The sequence below is a fragment of the Hordeum vulgare genome, chromosome 7H (assembly GCF_904849725.1).
Source record: "Hordeum vulgare subsp. vulgare chromosome 7H, MorexV3_pseudomolecules_assembly, whole genome shotgun sequence".
Lineage (NCBI taxonomy): Eukaryota > Viridiplantae > Streptophyta > Magnoliopsida > Poales > Poaceae > Hordeum > Hordeum vulgare.
Window position 1 is genome coordinate 190,098,537 of NC_058524.1, and position 24,756 is coordinate 190,123,292.

General features: G+C 47.8%; 2 protein-coding genes across 5 annotated transcripts; one reads left to right on the forward strand and one right to left on the reverse strand.

The window, feature by feature from the left end:
* The first annotated feature begins 13,938 nt into the window (after nucleotides 1-13,938).
* Nucleotides 13,939-15,796, forward strand: LOC123411461 (thaumatin-like protein 1b). The gene is made up of 3 exons (XM_045104407.1): nucleotides 13,939-14,539; nucleotides 14,630-14,891; nucleotides 15,124-15,796. Exons 1-3 carry the CDS (start codon nucleotides 14,014-14,016, stop codon nucleotides 15,530-15,532), a joined length of 1,197 nt encoding a protein of 398 aa, XP_044960342.1. The 5' UTR covers nucleotides 13,939-14,013; the 3' UTR covers nucleotides 15,533-15,796.
* Nucleotides 15,797-16,382: 586 nt separating this feature from the next.
* Nucleotides 16,383-20,737, reverse strand: LOC123412213 (oxysterol-binding protein-related protein 4C-like). Of its 4 annotated transcripts, none has more exons than XM_045105156.1 (6): nucleotides 20,020-20,732; nucleotides 18,778-18,963; nucleotides 17,609-17,854; nucleotides 17,393-17,489; nucleotides 16,887-17,287; nucleotides 16,383-16,704 (listed from the first exon to the last, which is right to left on the reverse strand). In XM_045105156.1, the coding sequence occupies exons 1-6, from the start codon at nucleotides 20,020-20,022 to the stop codon at nucleotides 16,444-16,446; spliced, it is 1,194 nt and encodes a 397-aa protein (XP_044961091.1). In that variant the 5' UTR covers nucleotides 20,023-20,732; the 3' UTR covers nucleotides 16,383-16,443. The 4 variants fall into 4 exon arrangements, with proteins under 4 accessions (XP_044961091.1, XP_044961090.1, XP_044961089.1 ...); XM_045105155.1 differs by lacking the exon at nucleotides 20,020-20,732 and adding an exon at nucleotides 19,056-19,992; XM_045105154.1 differs by having other exon boundaries at nucleotides 16,887-17,489; nucleotides 20,020-20,737.
* Between the last annotated feature and the right edge of the window lie 4,019 nt (nucleotides 20,738-24,756).

The following is a 24,756-nucleotide window of genomic DNA, read 5'->3' on the forward strand; positions in this document are numbered from 1 at the left end:
ATAATGTTATTGACTGTAAGTGGGTTTATAAGATAAAGAAAAAGGTTGATGGAAGTATAGATAGATACAATGCTAGATTGGTTGCTAAAGGTTTTAAACAGGGATTTGGAATTGATTATGAAGACATCTTTAATCCTGTTGTTAAACCATCTACAATTTGACTTGTATTATCTATTGTTGTTTCTAGAGGATGAAACTTACGACAGCTAGATGTTCAAAACGCATTTCTACATGGTGTTCTTGAGGAAGTAGTGTCCATGAGGAAACCACCTGGATATGAGGATAAAAGCAAACCTCACCATATTTGCAAACTGGATAAAGCATTGTAGGGGTTGAAACAAGCCCCAAGAGCTTGGTTTTCCAGGTTAAGAATACAATTACAACAGCTTGGGTTTACCCCCTCCAAAGCAAATACCTCTTTATTCTTTTACAACAAAGAAATATCACTATGTTTGTCCTTGTTTATGTTGATGACATAATTGTTGCTAGTTCAAGTTCACATGCTACTACTTGCCTTCTTAAAGATTTAAAGTTGGAGTTCAAATATTTGGGTGATCTTCACTATTTTCTTGGCATAGAGGTCCAACAAATAAAAGATGGCATACTTCTCACACAAAACAAGTATACTGCTGAGATTCTAAAAACGGTGGGGTCGGAAAGATGCAAGCCAATGAGTACACCGATTTCCACTTCTGAGAAGCTTGCAGTTGAGTGTGGAGAGTCTCTTTTACCGGCACATGCAACAAACTACACAAGTGTTGTAGGTGCTCTACAATATTTGACACTTACTCGTCCTGACATTTCTTATTCAGTAAACAAGGTATTTCAATATCTTCATGCACCTACTACTACTCATTGGACTGCAGTAAAAAGAATTTTGAGGTATCTCAAGTTTACAAAAGGGCTTGGACTTCAAATTACCAAGTCCTCTTCTTTGCTTGTCACTGCATATTCAAATGTAGATTGGGCAGGATGTGCTGATGATAGGCGGTCTACAGGTGGTTTTGCTGTTTTTCTGGGTACAAATCTTGTATAATGGAGTGAAAGAAAACAGGCTACAATTTCACAGTCAAGCACTGAGGCTGAATATAAAGCTTTGGCAAATGCCACAGCTGAAGTGATGTGGATACAAACACTTCTTCCTGAGCTTGGAATTCAGAGTCCTCAAGCTGCAAGATTATGGTGTAATAATATTGGTGCAACCTATCTCTCGTCTAATCCTGTTTTCCATGCACACACGAAGCACATTGAAGTTGAATTCTACTTTGTAAGAGAAAGAGTAGCTCGAAAGCTCCTTGATATTCAGTTTATACCTACAGGAGATCAACTTGCTGATGGCTTCACAAAACCTCTCACTATGAGAAGGTTGGATGAGTTTAAGTACAATCTCAACCTTGGCAAGGTTTCTTAGAGGTTTAGATTGAGGGTGAGTGTTAGAATATATTGTATAGGAGAGTAGTTCAAACTTCTATCTCTCTACCCTGCCGTGTTTATCTCTCTCTCTCTTTCTATCTCTGTAAATTGATCGTTAAATGATCTTCTCATCATCTTGTAAGCCAAGGAAATCCTTATATAAATACCAATGCGTCCCGAGCAAAGGATTTAACGCTTCAACAATATTTCACGATGCTGGCCCTTTGAGCTTTAATGGAAAGTATTTTACGGCGTGGAGGTCATCTCCTAGGGCCATATGAATGTGGAGAAGGAAGTATTCAATCCACACGGGAGGGTGCATTGTCCCGTCGTACTGTTCGATGTTTGCGGTTTTAAAACCTTTGGGGAATTGATGTTGCATCACCTCATCTCTAAAACACATTGGGTGAGCGGCACCCCAGACTTAAGCTGCGTCGCGCTAGAGGTCGGTTGTCATCTGAACCCGGTGTTGTTCTCGAGCTCTGTCGCTTCGGTCGAGCCAAGCTTGGTACTCGTCCCATCTAGTGGGAGTGTACCCTTTAGATCCATAGATGGACCTTATATGACCTGCTATGGCGTTCAAGTTGTGTCATAGGTCATGCGGGACCTCAGGTTGTATTGGCTTTTTCCTTCTCCTATGGGGGTGTTCGGGTCGATCTCCGACTTCTCGAGTCGTCCTGTCCCGCCCACAAGGGGGGAGGTCTGGCTAGTCGTCCTAAGTCCATCTGGGGACTGCGGGCTCAAAGGCCTCATGGTCAAATTGTGGCAGCAGATATTGGCACGGATAACTTTTGTTTTGCTCCTGTTGTTCATTGTTGTACCCTTCTTCCGTTGCTAGGACTTTTGTCCATCTGTCGTTAAGGTTGTCTTGTTCGGCTTTGATCTTATTTTGTTTCATCTTCAGGCTTTGGGAGGTGGCTATAAGCTGCCTCTTGAACCGCTCTTGATCCAGCGGGTCCTCGGGGACGATGAAATTCTCGTCTCCGAGACTATCCTCCTCCTTGGAGAGAGGGAGGTAGTTGCTGTCTCTAGAGTCATTGCGGTCCTCGGGATTATCCTGATCCTCGTGCCCCTCGAGTCATCGAGTTATTGTTCGGGGGCAACGGGGTTGACGAGGTCTTCCAGATTGTCCGGGGTATCTCTTTCTCTGGTGCCAGTGTTTCTTTATTTGCCCTTGTGCCCCTTGGATCTTTTGCGCTCACGTCGGCGCTTGGGCGGATCCTCGCTGGGCTTGTCGCCATTCTCTCTAGGGGTGTCGTCGCCGCCCTTCCCTGTGGTGCCATCGCCCTTATTTCTAGGGGTGTCCACCATATAGACATCATAGGTGGAAGTGTCCACCGTCCAACGATGGGAGGGGGAGCGGGCTCGACATCTTCATCCAGATCCTTGGCCTCCTTAGAGGCATAATCCAGCATATCGGTTAAATCTTTGATAGTAGCTACTAAGTGGGTGGTCGGTGGAACGTAAAATTCCTCGTGGCACGCGTCAAGACCGATCTGAGCATAGGTTGAGGATGGGTCATCTGTAATGTTCATCATCTAGATCCGGGTCACCGTCTCGTTCAATAGAGAGAGGTTAGCCAGACTAGTCTTCTGAATTCTTGCGGATTTAATCTTTGACGCGTTGGCATAAGGAGTATGTTCGGCCAGGGTTGAGCCCTGATATTTAGACGCTATGATATGATCCGAGCTCAAAGCCAGATCCAACATAAGAATCGACCCGGATACGGGCCCTGGCTGGACGCCCGAAGTTAAATCTTTGGGGTTTTCGGGCTCATTGCGTGAGGCCGAGAGCCCTATAAGGACCATATTGCCTCGGGCGTCGGCGATGTACTCTAGGTCACTGAACCCAATCTTCTGCCCTCGGGCGAAGCTGGCAATCTGGTGGAGGTGACCGACGGCATCGGTATGTAGAACGATGTTGACAAACGAAAAAAGATCTGGTCGGGGAGGAAGATATCCCCGGTATTGATGTTGTCGTTGATAACTAAGCGATCCATCGATCCTTTGGCGACCCTAAAGCGTAACTCTCAATAAAGCACCAATGTCGGTGTCAAAACCAGCGGATCTCGGGTAGGGGGTCCCGAGCTATAGATCTTGGATCGATGGGTAACAGGAAACACAAGGACAATATTTACCCAGGTTCGAGCCCTCTCGAAGAGGTAAAACCCTACGCTTTGCTCGATTATATTGATGAGCATATTATATTACAGAGTCGATCTACCATGAGATCAGATGAATTAAACCCTAGATGATGGTTCTGTCAATGTCCTCTCTATGAACTGAAACCCTCTAGTTTATATAGATACGAGGGGTACCTAGGATTACATATGGTCGGTTAAATCAGGGAATAAGCATGCCAATATTAGCATCTTGACTTGGAGCACACACCAAGGCTTTAGAAGTTTCCATCCTGAACACGACATCATCTTATAGTTCGGCCCTTCAATGATACTCATAGAGCAGCCCATGAATCCAACCTGTAGAGATAGGTGTTGGGTAACGTAGCATAAATTCAAAAAAATTCCTACACATATTCAGATCTTCCTATGGAGAGACCAGCAATGAGAGAGGGGTGAGTGCATCTTCATAACTTTGAATATCGCTAAGCGGAAGCGTTGCTAGAACGCGGTTGATGAAGTCGTACTCGCGGCGATTGAGATCGCGGTGAGATTCCAATCTAGTGCCGAATCACGGCACCTCCGCGTTCAACACACGTGCAGCCCGGTGACGTCTCCCGCACCTTGATCCAGCAAGGAGGAGGGAGAGGTTCGGGAAGATCTCAGGAAGCACGACGGCGTGGTGTCGATGGAGAGACGAGGTCTCCCGACAAAGCTTCGCCAAGCATCATGGGAGGAGGGGGAAGGAGGGGAGCAGGGCTGCACCGAGGGAAGAAGAAACTGTGTCCCAAAATAGCCCCAAACCCCTCTCTATTTATAGGAGGAGGGGAGGGGGTGCCACCCCTAGGGTTCCCACCCTAGGTGGTGCGGCAGCTCCCCCAGATGGGAGGTGCGGCGGCCAGGGCAGGGGGAGGAGGTGGCGCACCCCTAGGTGGGCCTTAGGCCCACCAGTGCCTAGGGTTCCCCCCCCCCCTCTCCACCTCCTGCGCCTTGGGACCCTTTGTTTGAGGTGCACCAGCCCACTTTGGGCTGGTTTCCCACCACCTTTCGGCCGATGCTACCTCTTGGGGAAGGTGGCCCTTCTCGGTGGACCCCCGGGACCATTTCCGCTGGTCCTGGTGGTCCCGGTACGCTACCGGTAACGCTCGAAACATTTCCGGTGTCCAAAACCATCCATCCTATATATCAATCTTTACCTCCGAACCATTCGGAGCTCCTCGTGACTTCCGGGATCTCATCCGAGACTCTGAACAACTTTCGGTAACCTCGTATAACATTTCCCTATAACCCTAGCGTCATCGAACCTTAATTGTGTAGACCCTACGGGTTCGGGAAACATGCACACATGACCGAGACGCTCTCCGGCCAATAACCATCAGCGGGATCACGATACCCATGGTAGCTCCCACATGTTCCATGATGATCTCATCGGATGAACCACGATGTCAAGGATTCAATCAATCCCGTATACTATTCCCTTTGTCTGTTGGTATAGAACTTGCCCGAGATTCGATCGTCGGTATACCTATACCTTGTTCAATCTCGTTATTGGTAAGTCTCTTTACTCGTTTCGTAGCATGTCATCTTGTGACTAACTCCTTAGTAACATTGAGCTCATGATGATGTTCTACCGAGTGGGCCCAGAGATACCTCTCCGTCACACGGAGTGACAAATCCCGATCTCGATTCGTACCAACCCAACAGACACTTTCACAGGTACCCGTAGTGCACCTTTGTAGTCACCTAGTTACGTTGTGACGTTTGATACACCCAAAGCACTCCTACGGTAACCGGGAGTTGCACAATCTCAGGTCGAAGGAAAAGATACTTCACATTAGAAAAGCTTTAGCATACGAACAATACGATCTAGTGCTATGCTTAGGATTGGGTCTTGTCCATCACATCATTCTCCCAATGATGTGATCCCGTTATCAATGACATCTAATGCCCATGATCAGGAAACCATGATCATCTATCAATCAACGAGCTAGCTAACTAGAGGCTTGCTAGGGACACATTGTGATCTATTTATTCACACATGTATTACTGTTTCCTATTAATACAATTATAGCATGAACAATAGACGATTATCATGAACAAGGAAATATGGTAATAAGCATTTTAGTATTGCCTCTAGGACATATTTCCAACAGTCTCCCACTTGCACTAGAGTCAATAATCTAGTTACATTGTGATGTATCGAACACCCATAGCATTATGGTGTTGATCATGTTTTTCTCGAGGAAGAGGTTTAGTTAAAGGCTCTACAATATTCAGATCCGTGTGTACTTTACAAATATCTATCACTCCACTCTGGATATGGTCCTGGATGGAGTTGTAGCGGCGTTTGATGTGCTTGGTCTTCCGGTGAAACCTGGGCTCCTTGGCTATGGCAATGGCTCCAGTGTTATCACACAAGAGTGTCATTCGACCCGACGCGCTTGGAACCACTCCAAGGTCGGTGATGAGCTCCTTCATCCAAATTCCTTCATGAGCCGCTTCTGAAGCAGCTATGTACTGCGCTTCACATGTAGATGCTGCCACGATTTCTTGCTTGCTGCTGCACCAGCTCACTGCCCCACCATTCAAAACATACACGTATCCGGTCTGTGACTTAGAGTCATCTGGATCTGTGTCGAAGCTAGCATCGACGTAACCCTTTACGACGAGCTCTTCGTCACCTCCATAAACGAGAAACATCTCCTTAGTCCTCTTCAGGTACTTAAGGATATTCTTGACTGTTTTCCAGTGTTCCAAACCGGGATCACTTTGGTACCTCCCTACCAAACTTATGGCAAGGTTTATATCAGGTCTGGTACACAACATGGCATACATTAGAGAGCTTACGGCTCAAGCGTAGGGGACAATACTCATCTTCTCTCTATCTGTTGCCGTGGTCGGTGACTGAGTCTTACTCAATCTCATACCTAGCAAAACTGGCAAGAACCCTTTCTTTTAGTTTTCCATATTGAACTTCTTCAATATCTTGTCAAGGTACGTACTTTGCGAAAGACCTATGAGGCGTCTCGATCTATCTCTATAGATTTTGATGCCTAATATGTATGCAGCTTCTCCAAGGTCCTTCATTGAAAAACTCTTGTTCAAATAGGCCTTTATGCTCTCCAACATCTCTATATTATTCCCCATCAATAATATGTCATCCACATACAGTATGAGGAAAGCTACAGAGCTCCCACTCACTTTCTTGTACAGACAGGCTTCTCCGTAAACCTGTATGAACCCAAACGCTTTAATCACCTCATTGAAGTGAATGTTCCAACTCTGAGATGCTTGCACCAGCCCATAGATGGAGCGCTGGAGCTTGCACACTTTGTTAGCACCCTTAGGATCGACAAAACCTTCTGGTTGCATCATATACAACTCTTCCTTAAGATTCCCGTTAAGGAACGCTGTTTTGACGTCCATTTGCCAAATTTCATAATCATAAAAGGCGGCAATTTCTAACATGATTCGGACTGATTTCAGCTTCGCTACGGGAGAGAAAGTCTCTTCATAGTCAACTCCTTGAATTTGTCGAAAACCCTTTACGACAAGTCGAGCTTTATGAACGGTCACATTACCGTTTGCATCAGTCTTCTTCTTGAAGATCCATTTATTTTCTATGGCTCGCCTATCATCGGGAAAGTCCACCAAAGTCCATACTTTGTTCTCATACATGGATCCTATCTCGGATTTCATAGCCTCAAGCCAATTGTTGGAATCCAGGCCCGCCATTGCTTCTTCATAGTTCGAAGGTTCACCGTTGTCTAATAACATGATTTCCATCACAGGGTTGCCGTACCACTCTGGTGCGGAGTGTGCCCTTGTGGACCTTCGTGGTTCAGTAGTAACTTGATCCGAAGCTTCATGATCATTATCATTAACTTCCTCTTCAGTTGGTGTAGGCGCCACAGGAACAATTTCCCGCGCTGTGTAATTACCTCATCAATTTCTACTTTCCTCCCACTTACTTCTTTCGAGAGAAACTCTTTCTCTAGAAAGGATCCGTTCTTGGCAACAAAGGTTTTACCTTCGGATCTAAGATAGAAGGTATACCCAATAGTTTCCTTAGGGTATCCTATCAATACACATTTCTCTGCTTTGGGTTCGAGCTTCTCTGGTTGAAGTTTCTTCACATAAGCATCGCAGCCCCAAACTTTAAGAAACGACAACTTAGGTTTGTTGCCAAACCATAGTTCATACGGTGTCGTCTCAATGGATTTAGACGGTGCCCTATTTAAAGTGAATGCTCCAGTTTCTAATGCGTATCCCCAAAATGATAGCGGTAAGTTGGTAAGAGACATCATAGATCGTACCATATCTAATAAAGTGCGATTAAGATGTTCAGACACTCCGCTGCGTTGCGGTGTGCCAGGCGGCGTCAGTTGTGAAACGATTCCACACTTCCTTAGGTGTGTGCCAAACTCGTGACTCAAATATTTTCCTCCACGATCAGATCGTAGACACTTAATTTTTCTATCACATTGATTCTCGACCTCACTCTGAAATTCCTTGAACTTTTCAAACGTCTCAGATTTGTGCTTCATCAAGTAGATATACCGATACCTACTCAAATCATCGGTGAGAGTGAGAACATAACGATAGCCACCGCGAGCTTCAACATTCATTGGACCACACACATCAGTATGTATTATTTCCAATAAGTCGGTCGCTCTCTCCATTATTCCTGAGAATGGAGTCTTAGTCATCTTGCCCATGAGGCACAGTTCGCATGTGTCAAATGATTCAAAGTCAAGAGACTCCAATAGTCTATCAGTATGGACCTTCTTCATGCACTTAACACCGATATGACCAAGGCGGCAGTGCCACAAGTATGTGGGACTATCATTATAAACTTTACATCTTTTGGTACTCACACTATGAATATGTGTAACATCACGATCAAGATTCATCAAGAATAAACCATTCACCGGCGGAGCATGACCATAAAACATATCACTCATATAAATAGAACAACCATTATTCTCTACCTTAAATGAGTAGCTGTCTCGCATTAAGCAAGACCCTGATACAATATTCATGCTCAAAGCTGGTACTAAATAACAATTATTAAGGTTTGAAACTAATCCCGACGGTAGATGTAGAGGTAGCGTGTCGACGGCGATCACATCGACCTTGGAGCCATTCCCGACACGCATCGTCACCTCATCCTTGGCTAGTCTGCGCTTATTCCGCAGTTCGTGCTTTGAGTTGCAAATGTGAGCAACAACACTGGTATCAAATACCCAGGAGCTACTACGAGCGCTGGTAAGGTACACATCAATAAAATGTATATCACATATGCCTTTAATGTTGTCGGCCTTCTTGTCCGCTAAGTACTTGGGGTCGTTCCGCTTCCACTGACCTTTTCCCTTGCAATAGAAGCACTCAGTCTCAGGCCTGGGTCCATTCTTTTTCTTCTTCCCGGCATCTGGCTTACCGGGAGCGGCAACGGCTTTGTCGTCTTTCTTGAAGTTCTTCTTACACTTACCTTTCTTGAAACTGGTGGTCTTGTTGACTATCAACACTTGATGCTCTTTCTTGATTTCTACTTCTGCAGACTTGAGCATCGAGTAAAACTCGGGAATGGTCTTCTCCATCCCTTGCATGTTGTAGTTCAGCACAAAACCTTTGTAGCTTGGTGGGAGAGACTGGAGGATTCTGTCAATTATAGCATCATCCGGAAGTTCGACTCCAAGTGAAGTCAGACGACCGTGTAACCCAGACATTTTGAGTATGTGCTCACTGACAGAACTGTTCTCCTCAATCTTACATCTAAAGAACTTGTCGGAGACTTCATATCTCTTGACACGGGCATGAGCTTGAAAAACCGGTTTCAGCTCTTGGAACATCTCATATGCACCGTGTTGCTCAAATGGCCTTTGGAGCCCCGTTTCCAAACTATATAACATGCCACACCTAAACAGAGAGTAGTCATCACTCCGCGTTTGCCAGACATTCAGAATCTCCTGGGCTGCTGCGGAGTGGGAGGGTCACCTAGCGGCGCCTCAAGGACATAAGTTAGCTGCTTCAAGGATGAGCTTCAAGTTGCGAACCCAGTCCGCATAGTTGCTACCATCATCTTTCAGCTTGTTTTTCTCTAGGAATGCGTTGAAATTGAGGTTGACGTTGGCCATCTACAATATTTATAAAGACAATTTTTAGACTAAGTTCATGACAATTAAGTTCATTTAATCAAATTAAGTATGAACTCCCACTTAAATCGACATCCCTCTAGTCATCTAAGTGATACATGATCCATGTTGACTAACCCGTGTCCGATCATCACGTGAGACGGACTAGTCATCATCGTGAGCAACTTCATGCTGATCGTATTCAACCATACGACTCATGTTCGACCTTTTGGTCTATTGTATTCGAGGTCATGTCTGTACATGCTAAGCTCATCAAGTCAACCTAGGTGTTTCGCGTGTGTAAATCTGGCTTACAGCCGTTGTATGCGAACGTTAGAATCTATCACACCCGATCATCACATGGTGCTTCGAGACAAAGATCCTTCGCAACAGTGCACACTTAGGGGAATACATTCTCCAAATTTTAAGAGGAATCATCTTAATATGCTACCGTCTTTCTAAGCAATAAGATGAAAAACATGATAAACATCACAATGCAATCATATAGTGACATGATATGGCCATTATCATCTTTGCTCTTTCGATCTCCATCTTCAGACATCGCATGATCATCATTGTCACCGGCGTGACACCATGATCTCCATCATCGTGTCTCCATGAAGTCATCACACCAACTACTACTATCACTACTACTATAGCTAACCGTTAGCAATGAAGTAAAAGTAGTAAGCACATGGTGTTGCATCTCATACAATAAATCAAGACAACTCCTATGGCTCCTGCCGGTTGTCATACTCATCGACATGCAAGTCGTGAAACCTATTACAATAACATGATCATCTCATACATCATACATGCAACATCACAACTTTGGCCATATCACATCACATGTCAAACCCTGCAAAAACAAGTTAGACGTCCTCTAATTGTTGTTGCAAGTTTTACGTGGCTGATTTGGGTTTCTAGCAAGAACGCCTTCTTACCTACGTTACAGCCACAACGATGATATGCCAAAACTATTTACCCTTCATAAGGACCCTTTTCATCAAATCCAATCCGACTAGAGTAGGAGAGACAGACACCCGCTAGCCACCTTTATGCACGGTGTGCATGTGTGTCGGTGGAACCAGTCTCACGTAAGCGTACGTGTAAGGTCGGTCCGGGCCGCTTCATCCCACAATACCGCCGGAAAAGAATAAGACTAGTAGCGGCAAGCAATTGACAAATCATCGCCCACAACCTTTTGTGTTCTACTCGTGCAAAGAATCTACGCATAGAAAACCTGGCTCGGATGCCACTCTTGGGTAACGTAGCATAAATTCAAAAAACTCCCTACACATATTCAGATCTTCCTATGGAGAGACCGGCAACGAGAGAGGGGTGAGTGCATCTTCATACCTTTGAAGATTGCTAAGCGGAAGCGTTGCTAGAACGCGGTTGATGGAGTCGTACTCGCGACGATTCAGATCGCGGTAAGATTCCGATCTAGTGCCGAATCACGGCACCTCCGCGTTCAACACACGTGCAGCCCGGTGACGTCTCCCGCACCTTGATCCAGCAAGGAGGAGGGAGAGGTTGGGGAAGATCTCCGGCAGCACGACGGCGTGGTGTCGATGGAGAGACGAGGTCTCCCGGCAGGGCTTCGCCAAGCACCGTGGGAGGAGGAGGAAGGAGGGGAGCACGGCTGCGCCGAGGGAAGAAGAAATCGTGTCCCAAAACAGCCCCAAACCCCTCTCTATTTATAGGAGCAGGGGAGGGGGTGCCACCCCTAGGGTTCCCACCCTAGGTGGTGCGGCAGCTCCCCCAGATGGGAGGTGCGGCGGCCAGGGCAGGGGGAGGGGGTGGCGCACCCCTAGGTGGGCCTTAGGCCCACCAGCGCCTAGGGTCCCCCCCCTCTCCACCTCCTGCGCCTTGGGCCCCTTTGTGGGAGGCACACCAGCCCACTTTGGGCTGGTTTCCCACCACCTTTTGGCCCATGCTACCTCTTGGGGCAGGTGGCCCCTCTCGGTGGACCCCTGGGACCATTTCCGGTGGTCCCGGTACGCTGCCGGTGACGCCCGAAACATTTCCGGTGTCCAAAACCATCTATCCTATATATCGATCTTTACCTCCGGACCATTCCGGAGCTCCTCGTGACTTCCGGGATCTCATCCGGGACTCTGAACAACTTTTAGGTAACCTCGTATAACATTTCCCTAGAACCCTAGCGTCATCGAACCTTAAGTGTGTAGACCCTACGGGTTCGGGAAACATGCAGACATGACCGAGACGCTCTCCGTCCAATAACCATCAGCGGGATATGGATACCCATGGTGGCTCCCACATGTTTCACGATGATCTCATCGGATGAACCACGATGTCGAGGATTCAATCAATCCCGTATACAATTCCCTTTGTGTGTCGGTATAGAACTTGCCCGAGATTCGATCGTCGGTATACCTATACCTTGTTCAATCTCGTTACCGGTAAGTCTATTTACTCGTTCCGTAGCACGTCATCCTGTGACTAACTCCTTAGTCACATTGAGCTCATGATGATGTTCTACCGAGTGGGCCCAGAGATACCTCTCCGTCACACGGAGTGACAAATCCCGATCTCGATTTGTACCAACCCAACAGACACTTTCAGAGGTACCCGTAGTGCACCTTTGTAGTCACCCAGTTACGTTGTGACGTTTGATACACCCAAAGCACTCCTACGGTATTCGGGGGTTGCACAATCTCACAGTCGAAGGAAAAGACACTTGACATTAGAAAAGCTTTAGCATACGAACAATACGATCTAGTGCTATGCTTAGGATTGGGTCTTGTCCATCACATCATTCTCCCAATGAAGTGATCCTGTTATCAATGACATCTAATGCCCATGATCAGGAAACCATGATCATCTATCGATCAACGAGCTAGCTAACTAGAGGCTTGCTAGGGACACATTGTGATCTATTTATTCACACATGTATTACTGTTTCCTGTTAATACAATTATAGCATGAACAATAGACGATTATCATGAACAAGGAAATATGATAATAACCATTTTATTATTGCCTCTAGGGCATACTTTCAACAATAGGCTGGTGGCCTCAAGACCCCTTATTTTCGGACTCCCTCATATGTCGTGTCATTTAAACGCGCATTAGTCGTCTGCACCGAGAAACGGCGCGGGCGGTGCTCTCTCGGTTGGTGTGCCGCTTCAAAGTCGGTGCTAGTGAGCGGTCGCTTCTGCTCTGGCAGGGCAGGAATGCGGGCACTAACGCTCAGGAGCGGTGCTGACTGTTTCACGCGGGAGGGGGGTTGTTGGGTCCGGACGGTCAGAATGATGCGAAGTAGCGGTCTGGACTCCCGCAAATCTCCTCATGTTTGCCTCTGGTTTGCGGAAGAAATCGTGTCTGAATCGCTTCGCATACCGATATGGTACGGAGTTGGGTGGCTTCCATGGTCCGAACCGCGTGGTCCGGTCCATTGCAGGACGTTTGCGGATTTGCCTTGAAGATTATCTGGGTACTTTCAGAGGTCTACTCCTTGTTCTGTGACACAGATGCTGATAAGCTGCAGCATAAGGTTATTTGAAGCATAAAGTAGCTGTGCATGGATGGTTATTCTTGTTATGATACCCACATGGAAGCTATGCTTTATCTGAACTGATGGGTAAGGTGGCATTTATATTCTCTGGATCAAATGTAGCACCTGGCATCTCTTTAAATACCTAAGATATTGTTTGTACTGATGAAATGATTTAGTTATACTAACTAGAATCTGTACCATGGATGTGTGAAACTGATGCCTTTCTTGCTATCTTGCACTTCCTCATACTGCCGCAAAGCCTAGTTTGCAGTTTACATCCCCTGAAAGCAATGGCAGAGAACATCATAGGTTGTGCCAAAAATAGGATAGTTCAATGCTCCAATTTGAGAATGGCCCCCTTCATAAAATTAATTTATTTGAAATTGGTCAATGTGGACTGGAATGGTCATATCATAGCCTGATGCCTCGTGAAAGTGAGTAGAGAGAGCACGCGACATGCATGTACAGGACACTGACTCAATGCTCTTTTCGTTATAAGTGATCATTAATTCGTTATATGGAAAGTGAGGTTTGGTTTAGATTTAGACTGACAAATAAAGTTAACTTGTGTGAAATTAAGGCATACACACCTATGAGCGTTGTTTCATAGCCTCCTAACAGCGTTTTCACTTTAGTCACTTGGATTCTTACATAAGGTATTTCTTCTCGCTGAGGCCACCCCATCCATGGGGAATGCTAAAGCAATCTCACCAAGCAACTCACTCCATTTTCTGAACCCTGCGCGCCATTATATATTTGATTGATGAAGAACAGGATTGCAAGTTTGCAACAAGTGACAAGGAAATCAAGAACAGCTCAAGACCATGGAGGCACCGAGAAATCACAGTGCGCCATGCCTGCTCCTTCTGCTGGCACTAGCTGCCCAATGGTGCAGCGTCTCAACGGCGAGCTGCAGCTTCACCATATCCAACTACTGCACCCACACCATCTGGCCGGGGACGATGGCCGGCGCGGGCACGCCGCAGCTGCCCACGACGGGGTTCAGGCTAGACCCGGGGCAGACCGTGCGGATCCCTGCGCCGGCCGGCTGGTCCGGCCGGATATGGGCGCGCACGGGTTGCAACTTCAGCACCGACGGCTCAGGCGCGGCTGCCGGTGCGGTCGCGTGCCAGACCGGCGACTGCGGTGGTGGACACATGGAGTGCGGCGGCACGGGCGGGAAGCCGCCAGCGACGCTCTTCGAGATCACACTGGGGAAGGGCGGCCCCGCCGACCAGGACTTCTATGACGTGAGCCTTGTCGACGGGTACAACCTGCCCGTCGTCGCCGTCCCGCGCGCACGGCAGGGCAGCTGCAATGCCACCGGCTGCGCCGCCGACCTCAACCTCTGTACGTGGCATGTAGCATCACTATGAAGCAGCTATGCATCCATGTTGTACAAGTGCTTGCTCTGACATGAAAATAACCATGTTATTGCAGCATGCCCCAAGGAGCTGCAGGTGGCTGGCGGCAATGGTGGCGGCCCAGTGGCATGCCAGAGCGCGTGCGAGGCGTTCACGCAGGACAAGTACTGCTGCAGCGGCGCCTACGCGACGCCGGACACGTGCAGCCCGACGGCCTACTCCTCCGTCTTCAAGTCGGCGTGCCCGCGGGCCTATAGCTACGCCTACGACGACGGCAGCAGCCTCTTCACCTGCAACGCCGTCGACTACACCATCGCCTTCTGCATCCCTCCAGCAGGGTAATCAATCAAGCACTTTTTCAGTTTATTTTCCTTCACATCAAAATAAAATAAATGGCAATTTGCAACCGGGAGTACTTAACAGCGATCGTTGAAATGTGGTTCTGAATTTCTAACGACCCAAGTACCGAGTAACTCACACGTGCCAAAGTCCAACAGATATGTACAGCTGATATTGTGTGCTCTGAAATGCTGGCAATTTGATGGATAACCCATGGTTCACTTCACACAGGTTGAATATGCCTGCTGATGCTAACGGTGCTCCTCCTGCTGACAACAATGGTGCCGGAAGCACTTACGTGCCGCCGGCGACAGGCAACAGCGGTGCTGGAAGAGCCTACATGCCGCCCCCTACAGGTAACGATGGTGCTGGAAGTGCCTACCAGCCACCTCCAACAGACAACAATGGCGTTGGAAGTGCCTACCAGACACCTCCGACTGGCACCAATGGCATCGGAAGCACCTATGAGACACCCTTGGCTAGCAGCAATGGCGTCGGAAGTGCCTTCCAGCCGCCCCTGACGGGCTACAACAATGGCGTGAGAAGCGGCTATCAGCCGGTTATGACCCCGTCGGCGGCGAGCACGCGACACGCTCAGCTATGGTTTCTGCTGCCCGCAGCGCTCGTGTTCCTTAAATGATCATTCGCCATGAAACCCGAGCCGGCCTTTGAGCTTTCAAAGACCAGATAACCGCAAAGAAAGCTGTGGGAACCAAGAAGAGGCCCAATAGCAGGGATCTTGTGCTGGGAGTTCCTGACAGATTGATAGTAGTTGCACTTGCAACTTGAAACCCTCGTGTATTCAGTAACTAGATACTGGTGGTGCAAATAGGGGGAGATGTAAATATTGGCTTCTTTCATGTAGACCAACAAAGATAATTATCCAGTACAAATTATACACTCATTAATTTCATTATTGATAAGGAATAGTATGCTCTGTTCTTAATATTCATAGCTTTTACTAGGAACTCTAGCGCTGTCGGGTGATAAATCTTCTTCTTTTCTGTAGTGTTACGACAGTTTGAATTGAATAAGCCGATCTAATTCTTGAGAGAAATCTCTCCTCCTAAGAAATTTGAGGATCAAACAAACAAGAAAAGCAAGCAACCAAGGGCCTCTTTGGATAACAGAAAATTGAAAATAATACATAACTGGAATGTCATGACTTATGGATTCGTACAGGACTCCAAGCACAATTTTTTTGCAATGATGCTTTGGATAGGATGAATCACTATAAATAAACACATGAATTTTACAGAAGTGGGGAGGGTAGATAGAAATACACACAAAATGTATTAGACATCTCAAATGAAAGACTGAATGAGGTTTGAGCTCATATTATACTTCCTATGGAATAGCGGTCACGGGAATGCATACCATAGATTTTGCAACCAGAATTCCATGATCCAAAGGTCTCTTATAGGGGGGAAAACATAAGGATATATTCTCTGAAGCATCAATGGAAATCCAACAATGCAAAGAAGAATATGTAAAAAAAAAAGAATGGTCAGCTTTATTATATAATTTAACATTGTTACATGTAATGCAGTGTCATGAAGAAGAAGGTACAACGATAGGAGCTGGAGGCACTGATTTGTCTAGTGGCCAGCACTCCCAGTTCCCATTCTTGTCCTGGGACAATGAGAAGTGCTTGGGCATCCACACCTCTCCCTTCTCATTTCTCTCTTTCTCAAGGCTCCTAGCTGTGCCCTCGACTTTCCGCTTCCCCTCGCTAGCCTTCTCCCAATCCTTTGCCAGGATAGCCTCGCTGACTTCACTCCAGACGACCGCCGACTCCGAAGATGACAAGCCCTGCCAAATTATCACCATCATTCATGAGTACTACCTCTGTGCTGCTTTGCAAGTTTCTGAACTGAAAGTGTACTGCCATACCAGGTCATCACTTGATCACAGGTACACAAAGTGTGAATTTTCATATTGGCTTGAAAAAACAAGAAAAATGCAATGAATGAGCTTCTGGGTTAGAATTTCACCTCTTCATCTTTAACCTCCGGTGTGACGAGGTTAGCGATGGCGAGGTTCGCGTCGTAGAGAACCGAGACCTCACCACTCTTAATATCCTTGAGCGAGACAGTCCTGTCCCAGTAGCCATCGATCTCGCAGATGGTGTCTTCCGGGCTCGATGAACGGAACACCTTGCCCTTAACGCACCTCCCGTCGCCTCCCATTCCCATGAAGGAGTTGCTTCTGTGGTAGCTCAATTCTGCCTCGAGCCCGGAGTCATTGCAGGCGATCCTGACGGTGCCGGACCACTCGACGGAGGGCCCAGGCAGCAACCTTATGAGCAGGTTCGGACAGTCCACCTCGTATGTCTCGTTGAACTTTGGAAGCTTGACTTGCCTCTTGCCGTACACCGTTGCCTCTATGCTAGTACCTTCAGTGAAGCAAATGAAAGGGGTGCAGGAGTTTAGGTAAGTTTGCATCCTTGCCTGTATAGCAACGTTTGCTGAAGCCTGTATTTTTTGTTCTGGTGCCCTACCATGAAATTTCGGCACCGGGTGTTGGCACCAGATAAGCTCGACGTTTCCGCCTTCGTCGGTCGCGTGAAGTGCAGAGACCGGGGGTTTATGAGACACCTGCAAATGTCAATGTCATGTGATCATTCACTTTGTTGAAAAATATATGGGTTTTTGACCTTTTTCAGACATTTCACTTTCAGAGACTGAATATGAGTAATTTTTGCCAACTTGCCTACCTGCTCAAGAAGGACGTGGAGTGACCCTCTGGAGACATGGTGCGTCTCTCCGAGGACCGGGTTGTAGGGCGCGAAGCCGAAGATGGGCGGCCTCGTCGTTGAGATGCTCCACGCGACAACCGCCGCGAGCCGCTCCAGGCTGTCCTTGCCTGTGCCGCATCTGCTCAGGTAGTCACCTCCGTCGCAGTAGACTACTTCCCCATACAACTGGAGCTGTGATTTTGGCAGGTTGAACGTAGCAGGCAGCTGGAAATGTTCAGAAACTCGTGAGTCATTTCGTCGGTGAAGTAAAGTGTTGTGGAACAGAGTAATGTAGCGACGGTGATCATCGACCCATATGGCACATATTCAGAGCAGAAAGCCTTCCTTTTTTTTTCAATAAAGGGCATTTCATTGAATTGAATTATCGAGTTGATACAATCGTATCAAATAAAAAACCCGATCTCTGCATAACGAGATGCACACAGCCAACAAGTCCAGCTACTAACCGAAAGCCTTTCTTACAAAGGTACTCCCTTCGTACCTAAATAATTGTAATCGGGAAGAACTAGACTAGTTTTCCCCAACTACAGTTATTTAGGTACAGAGGGAGTATAATTTTGAAGGACGCTACCAAACTTGCATGAATCAATTTGGGAATTAACCGGTCGATATGGGGTCACAGGAAACAGACTAACCAATTATTAGTAGGACTGATCTCCACATCACCACTAACCCCTAAAAAGCTTAGCCTAGGTTATAAAACAAGAAATCAATGTGATCAGATGAGATGACAAGACTCAATCAATCCAATTTTTCTAAACTCTAAAACGATAGAAACATGTCTAATCCAGCACAGTCCAAGCTTTTGGTTCCCATTTATTTTGTTTCAGATTCTTGCGAATTGATTGAACTTGTTTTTGTTGTTTAGCTGAACCCCACCCACTAGTCCACTCTCCGGTAAACAAATCAACCTGCCCTGATTATACTACTAGTACACTGGCCAGCCGAGCAAAGCCCCCTGAATTATGCCGGATTCAGGGTGCCTCGTGCTCCCAACCTCTGACTAAGTAAACTAGCAAGTGAATTCAAATTTGGCCCTCGAGATGGGAACCTCACATCACATGCATGATTTTGTAGGATCAAGTGAATCACATATGAGAGTGAGCAGCAGTGGTGTTTGTTTTTACCTGGAAGTGTGAGAGATCGGAGCCTGGCCTGACGTTCCCGAAGAGGCTGAGTACCCGCTGCACAAGGTTGGCCGGACGGAGCTCCGCCGCGAGGCCCCCTTCCAGCGACAGCGGCGCGGTGAGCACGGCCGCCGAAGCCCTGGCCGTGGCGGTGGCTGCCGCCGATGCGTCGATCTCCGATTCAACCTGCATTCAATCAACTAATACAGTCAGATACTGACGTATATGAGCTCCAAATATGAAGTTATATAGTGCTAAATACAAATAGTAGTGGCAACCAAGAAACGGGCGATCGGTCGTGGTCGTCGTCGTCGCCCCATGTAGGCTCTTGCTTGTTGCATTCAGATTCAGGTCTCCTTTCCTTGGAGGGGAGGTTCCAAGAAAAGTCGGGTCCAATCGAGTTGACCGATGAACGGGAACGAACCGAAATCAAACCCCGTGTGGGCGTGGCTGTCACTTGTCTCAGGCTGGGAGATGGTTTCCCTCCCTTTCATGTGTCCATGATATGCCGTCGAATATGTAGTAGCTAGGTGTGTGTATGTGCTAGTATATGAATACTGCGTAAATGAAGTCAGGAAAAGGTCAGTGCCGGCTGAAGATTCTGCTGCTGCTCTTGGCCGGCCAACCGAAAGCTGGTGCTATGTGTGTGTGCGTCTGTTGGCGTTGCATTTACACGGGTGTGTACGCTCCCGGTGACGCGGCTAAGAAAGGAGATGGAACGGAAGGGAACTCCGTTTCGTGCCCCTTCCTCTTTCTTCGTCGCAAAGAAAAGGAAAGGTGGCCTCTCCTCTAGCCGTCTGTTACATCACGACCAGACGCACGAGGTCGTCAAAGAAAATCTCAAATCTCACGTCACAGACTTAGCTCGATCGCCCTGTGTTGATTTTGCAGGCGTTTATGACTTTTCTGGTGTGTTTTCCGAAAGGAAAACGGATAATCAGCTTTACCGCCCAGTAATAAGTAGAGTACGTGTGGAATCGCCCAAACAGAAAAGGTAAATGCGGACGGTGGAAATGGCACGGTAGGACAAAAAGGTGAGGACGGCGGGCGGGGCTAGAGGTAAAAGCATCGGCGATATTCGCAACCCTGACGTGGACGCAGGCCACGACCTGACGCCTCAAGCGCCGCCCCAAATCCTCGATCGAGAGAATCTGCTGCTCTCGCCGCCTCCGCCGCCCAGACATGCGTAGTTGCGTATGCCTTCGGCGGTGAAGCGGTCAAGCGTGCAAGAAGAGGACGTACCATGGTTGGCGTGAGCTCCAATCCCCGACGCGAGCTCTCCTTGATTCGACCTCCTCCTCCCTGGCCTGCGGCGATCTTCTCGTTGTCGAGGGAAGTATCTCTTATTGATCCTCCTCCTCCTCCTCCTCTGTATGCTGCGTGGGGCGGGGTGGAATCCTCGATAAGGGCGGGCGGGGAAGAAGCAAGCAAATCGCTGGATTGATCTCCTTCCTTCCTTTCTTTTTTAGCATGCGCGCGTGCCTATTTATACACGCCCTCTCTCTCTCTCTCTCTCTCTCTGTTTCGATGAAGGCCGCGTGTTTCTGGAGCCCGTCGCTGCGGCCGCGCCTTCCTTGAGGTACGGCCTCTATCTGAGCCGATGCGGCGGCCGCGCGGGGTGACGTCGGCCTCTCCGTGTCTCGGTGGTTGGGTGCGTGTGAACGCTAACCCATTCTCGGGCACAGGCCAAAACGATTCCTCCTTTCCGGGCCAGTGCAAGCCGCGAGGACGCGCGCGCCACTGTCCCCTCCATATTATCGATGCCTCGTTAATGCAGAGAGAAAACATGTTGGAGAGAGTTTAGAAAAAAAAAACAATTAAGTAGTACTAGTTGAAAAGGCAACCTGCCCTCACAAAAATAATTGTATGCTTACATTTTTCCGGCTCCTCCAAAGGTTCGGCAAAGGCTGGATTATTTCTGATCCAGATTCTTTTGACGATTGGACAGGAGAAAATGAAAAAAAAAATAGACACGTTGAATGAAGCGTGGTTTAATGTGCCCCACGGTGGGCGCAAAAAAAAAAAAAAAGAGGAATGAAGCGTGGTTTGTAGACTGAAATACCAATGAGGCTTATGTGTTCATTACCTTTAGATGAAGAATTATGCCTTGCTTAGTAAGTAAGTACTCCGTTCCTAAATATAAGTGTTTTTAGAGGTTTCACTAATAGAGTATATACGGATGTATATGGACATAATCTAGAGTATACATTCAATCATTTTGCTACGTATGTGGACCCCTAGTGAAATCGTTTAAAAGACTTATATTTAGAAACGGAGGGAGTAGTTATACAAACAACTTAGAGCAACTCCAACGGACCGATTCAAACGGACGGCGATTTCGTACGCTTTTTATTCGTTTGAGTCGGTCACGCCGACACGAACATCCGCTTTCGTAAATTGGTCGGCGCGTGCGCCCAACGCTGGACGGACCCATATTTACCGGCGTGCGATTTTTTTTACATAAATGCATAATTAAACATTAAAAACAGGCCACGAAGACGGCGAGAGTCCACGCGTCCGCATTACATTAATTAAACATAAAAAAAACTAAAACTACGAGGGCCGCCCTAGGAGGCGTCGTCGTCATCATCGGGGCCGATGAGGTCGACCAACGTAGGCGCAGGGCCGGCCCAAGGGAACGTCGTGTTCCAGAGCGCAGTTGTCTGCGTCTCCATCGTGTGTCCTCCGCCTCCGCCTCTCGTCGTTCCTCCTCCGCCTCCTTCTCCACCTTCATGAGCCAAAGGCCTTCGGCGTGCTGCGCCCTCCATTGCTCGAGGTACGCTTGCTCCTGTTGCGATGTCGCGCCCAGCCAGATGGGCGGCACAGTGACGAACTCCTAGACGATGCCGGTCCACTGGTAGAACTCCCGCAGCTCCGTGGGCTCGGGCTTCGGTGGAGGTGGCACGACGCAGTCGCCGGCGGCCGACAGCGCGATGGCCTCCGCGAGTTGCTGCTGGTACGCCACCTCCTCGTCGGCCCTGCGCCGCGCTTCCTCCTTGCTGTCGCGGAGAACAACAGCGAGCGCCGCCTGGTAGGCGGCCTCAGCCTCCTGGTCCTCGTCGCTGACGACAGGCGGGGACGACGGAGGGCCTCCTGGCTGCACTTCGCGCACGTCACGACGACACTGCTTCCCGTGCTCCATCGCGAACCACACCTCCCAGTTAGGGGAGTCGGCCGCGTACGTAGGGTCTCGCCGCTGCTCCGCCATCAGCACATGCCGATGGCGGCTCATCTCCTCCGCATGCACCCACGCCGACCGCGGCACAGCCGGCACCGAAATCCTCTCCGGATCCAGATGCCAGCCGCGGACAACGTGACATCGGGGGTAAGGAAGCGGCACGCGGTGCTCCCAGTGCCACCGCGCTTGGTGCACCGAGACGCTCACGCGCTGGCGAGGCCAATGGGAGGACGCCGACGGGGAGATGGCGCGGGGGGTAGAGCGGGGTCTTGCCCTTGTTTGGGAAGCCACCGGCCATGGTGTGCTAGGGTTTTGGTCGTCGAGGAGGTGGCTGGATGTGGACGGGCGAGGTTCTGGAAGCAGATGGCGGAACCCACCGCACGCTCGGATTATAAAAGGCCGGCCGCGGTCGCTAACGTGTGGATCCGAGGATGACGACCGTCATAAATAATGTTGACTGCGGTGGTTGGGGCGGACACCGCGCGGGGGGGGGGGGGGGGGGGGGACGCACGCGTCCGCGTCGACGTATTTCAGTCCTAAATTTGGGCCGCAAATGGGTCGGCGCGGACGCGAAGCACACGCATTTTGGCAATGGGTCGACGCGTTGGGCCATTATTTTTGTTCGCACCGACCAAAACGGACGACGACGGACGAAATGAATCACCCCATTGAAGTTGCTCTTACCGAGGAACCATGATCAAGTATCTGGGTCAAAAGGTTGTATCTCAAGAATTTTAAAAACCTGAAAATGTACAATCTATGCTTTTGGGTCGGAATGATGTTGGCAAAGAAACATTTCTTCCACTTTGACCCCTCATGATAAATGACGGCTCAAAGATATGTCTATGTGATGATAAATGATTGGACAATGCCGCTCTTCCAGGATAATAGATAGCCTTATATCACATTGTACGTGTCATAATAATACACTTGCGCATGTGCTCTCATCATCCCCGTCGTATATTTCTTTCAGGCTGGATTTGCTTGTCCCTCGTCTCTTGTAATGGAAAAATCTTCTATTTTGATTAACCTGACATAAGGATGGTATGTTTTTCGCTTGATTCTCACTACTTCGGGGTCATTCACACCCGACTCTATGTGTCTTGCTCTTACGCATTTTGAGATCCCACTAAAAAACAATAAGCAAATCTGGAAGTCAAAGATTCGACTAAAATTCAAGATCTTTTTGTGGTATCTTACGAGGGGAGTTGTGCTAATCAAAGATAACCTCGTTCATCGCAAGTGGAAAGGAAGTAAGAAATTTACATTTTGTACTCGAGATGGGACAATCAAATATCTCTATCTCTGGTGTAAGTTTGCGAGGGAGATTTTACCCAGGATGGATGACAACATAATTTTCGGATCGTTCAACCACCCCCTTACCACTGGCGGAGCCACACCAGAATTCTTAGACTGGGAGTGGGCTACACCAGAATTTCTCGGGGCAGAACACAAAATTTGAACATTTGAGGGGGTAAAATGCTAATAATTTTTTGCAACTAAGCCTCCTACTTAATATTCCCTTCACACAATTGTCCAAGGTTGGGGGGCACAAGCCCAGCAGGATACTAAGCTCCGCTTGTGCTCCTTAGACAGAGGCATAGTGTCGTCCTTTTACGACTACTAGTATCAATGTGCCTGCTTTAATTGTTTTTTCTTTTATGAGATTGTTTGTATGGGCTGCATACATCCCAAGGGCACCTCCAATGCGAACCCCTCAAACGGACACTATCTGTCTGAAGACCGGTTTGGATAGGTGTTAGAACTCTATTATGATAGCCGATCATCTAAAGCTGGGCAAAAATGTTTGATCATGTTACAAACGAAACTTAACTAAAAGACACAAATATAATACAAATTGGATGACCTTCACTCAAATTTAGATAATTTTTCCATACAACCGAATGATTTCCATGAAAAGGGGAGCACATTTATTACATTTTTACATATTTCAACAAAACAATAGAGGACTAGGGTATTCTAATTTCTATGGCACCCGTTTTCCATGACATGTCTTCCCCATGTTCGGTAGCACGCTGATAACCCACAAGTATAGGGGATCGCAACAGTTTTCGAGGGTAGAGTATTCAACCCAAATTTTTTGGTTCACAAAAAGGGAAGCGAAAGAATATTCCCAAGTATTAGTAGCTGAGTTTGTCAGATTCAACCACACCTGAAAGATTAGTGTCTGCAAGCAAAGTATCAGTAGCAAAGTAGCATGATAGCAACGGTGCCACAAACGATCTGTTGACGGCAGACTATTCCTAACTGTTGTATCAATGGCGCTAGTAAGTTGCCCGTGGACGGAGAACTATTCTTCCCGACAACGTTGACGAAAAAGGATCTTGCAACAAGTAACAGCGGAGTAGCAAGGAACACCACTAGCAGCAACAACAAAGTAACAGCAGTAGCAACAGTAGCAGCAAAGTGGCCCAATCCCTTTTGTAGCAAGGGACAAGCCTAGACAAAGTAACGTAGCAAGGACTAGTAGTAAAAGACTCGTAGGCAGTGGATCGGTGATGGGTGAGTGTGACGGATGTGATTCATCATGTAACAGCTATAACACAGAGAGATATGTAACTAGCTCCCGTTCGTCAATCTAATGTAGGCATGTATTCCATATGTAGTCATACGTGCTTAGGGAAAAGAACTTACATGACATCTATTGTCCATCCCTCCCGTGGCATCGGGGTCCTAATGGAAACTACGGGATATTAAGGTTCTCCTTTTAATAAAGAACCGGACCAATGCATTAACACGCGGTGAATACATGAACTCCTCATACTATGGTCATCTCCTGG

Bases quoted from the DNA above. Each gene is read 5' to 3' on its own strand.
- LOC123411461 (XM_045104407.1), top strand. From the start codon at position 14,014: ATGGAGGCACCGAGAAATCACAGTGCGCCATGCCTGCTCCTTCTGCTG. The intron at 14,540-14,629 runs GTACGTGGCATG...ATGTTATTGCAG, and splicing joins CGCCGCCGACCTCAACCTCT to CATGCCCCAAGGAGCTGCAG. The intron at 14,892-15,123 runs GTAATCAATCAA...CACTTCACACAG, and splicing joins TTCTGCATCCCTCCAGCAGG to GTTGAATATGCCTGCTGATG.
- LOC123412213 (XM_045105153.1), bottom strand. From the start codon at position 19,118: ATGCAACAAGCAAGAGCCTACATGGGGCGACGACGACGACCACGACCG. The intron at 17,490-17,608 runs GTAGGCAAGTTG...TGACATTTGCAG, and splicing joins TCCACGTCCTTCTTGAGCAG to GTGTCTCATAAACCCCCGGT. The intron at 16,705-16,886 runs GTGAAATTCTAA...ATAATTTGGCAG, and splicing joins CGGAGGTTAAAGATGAAGAG to GGCTTGTCATCTTCGGAGTC.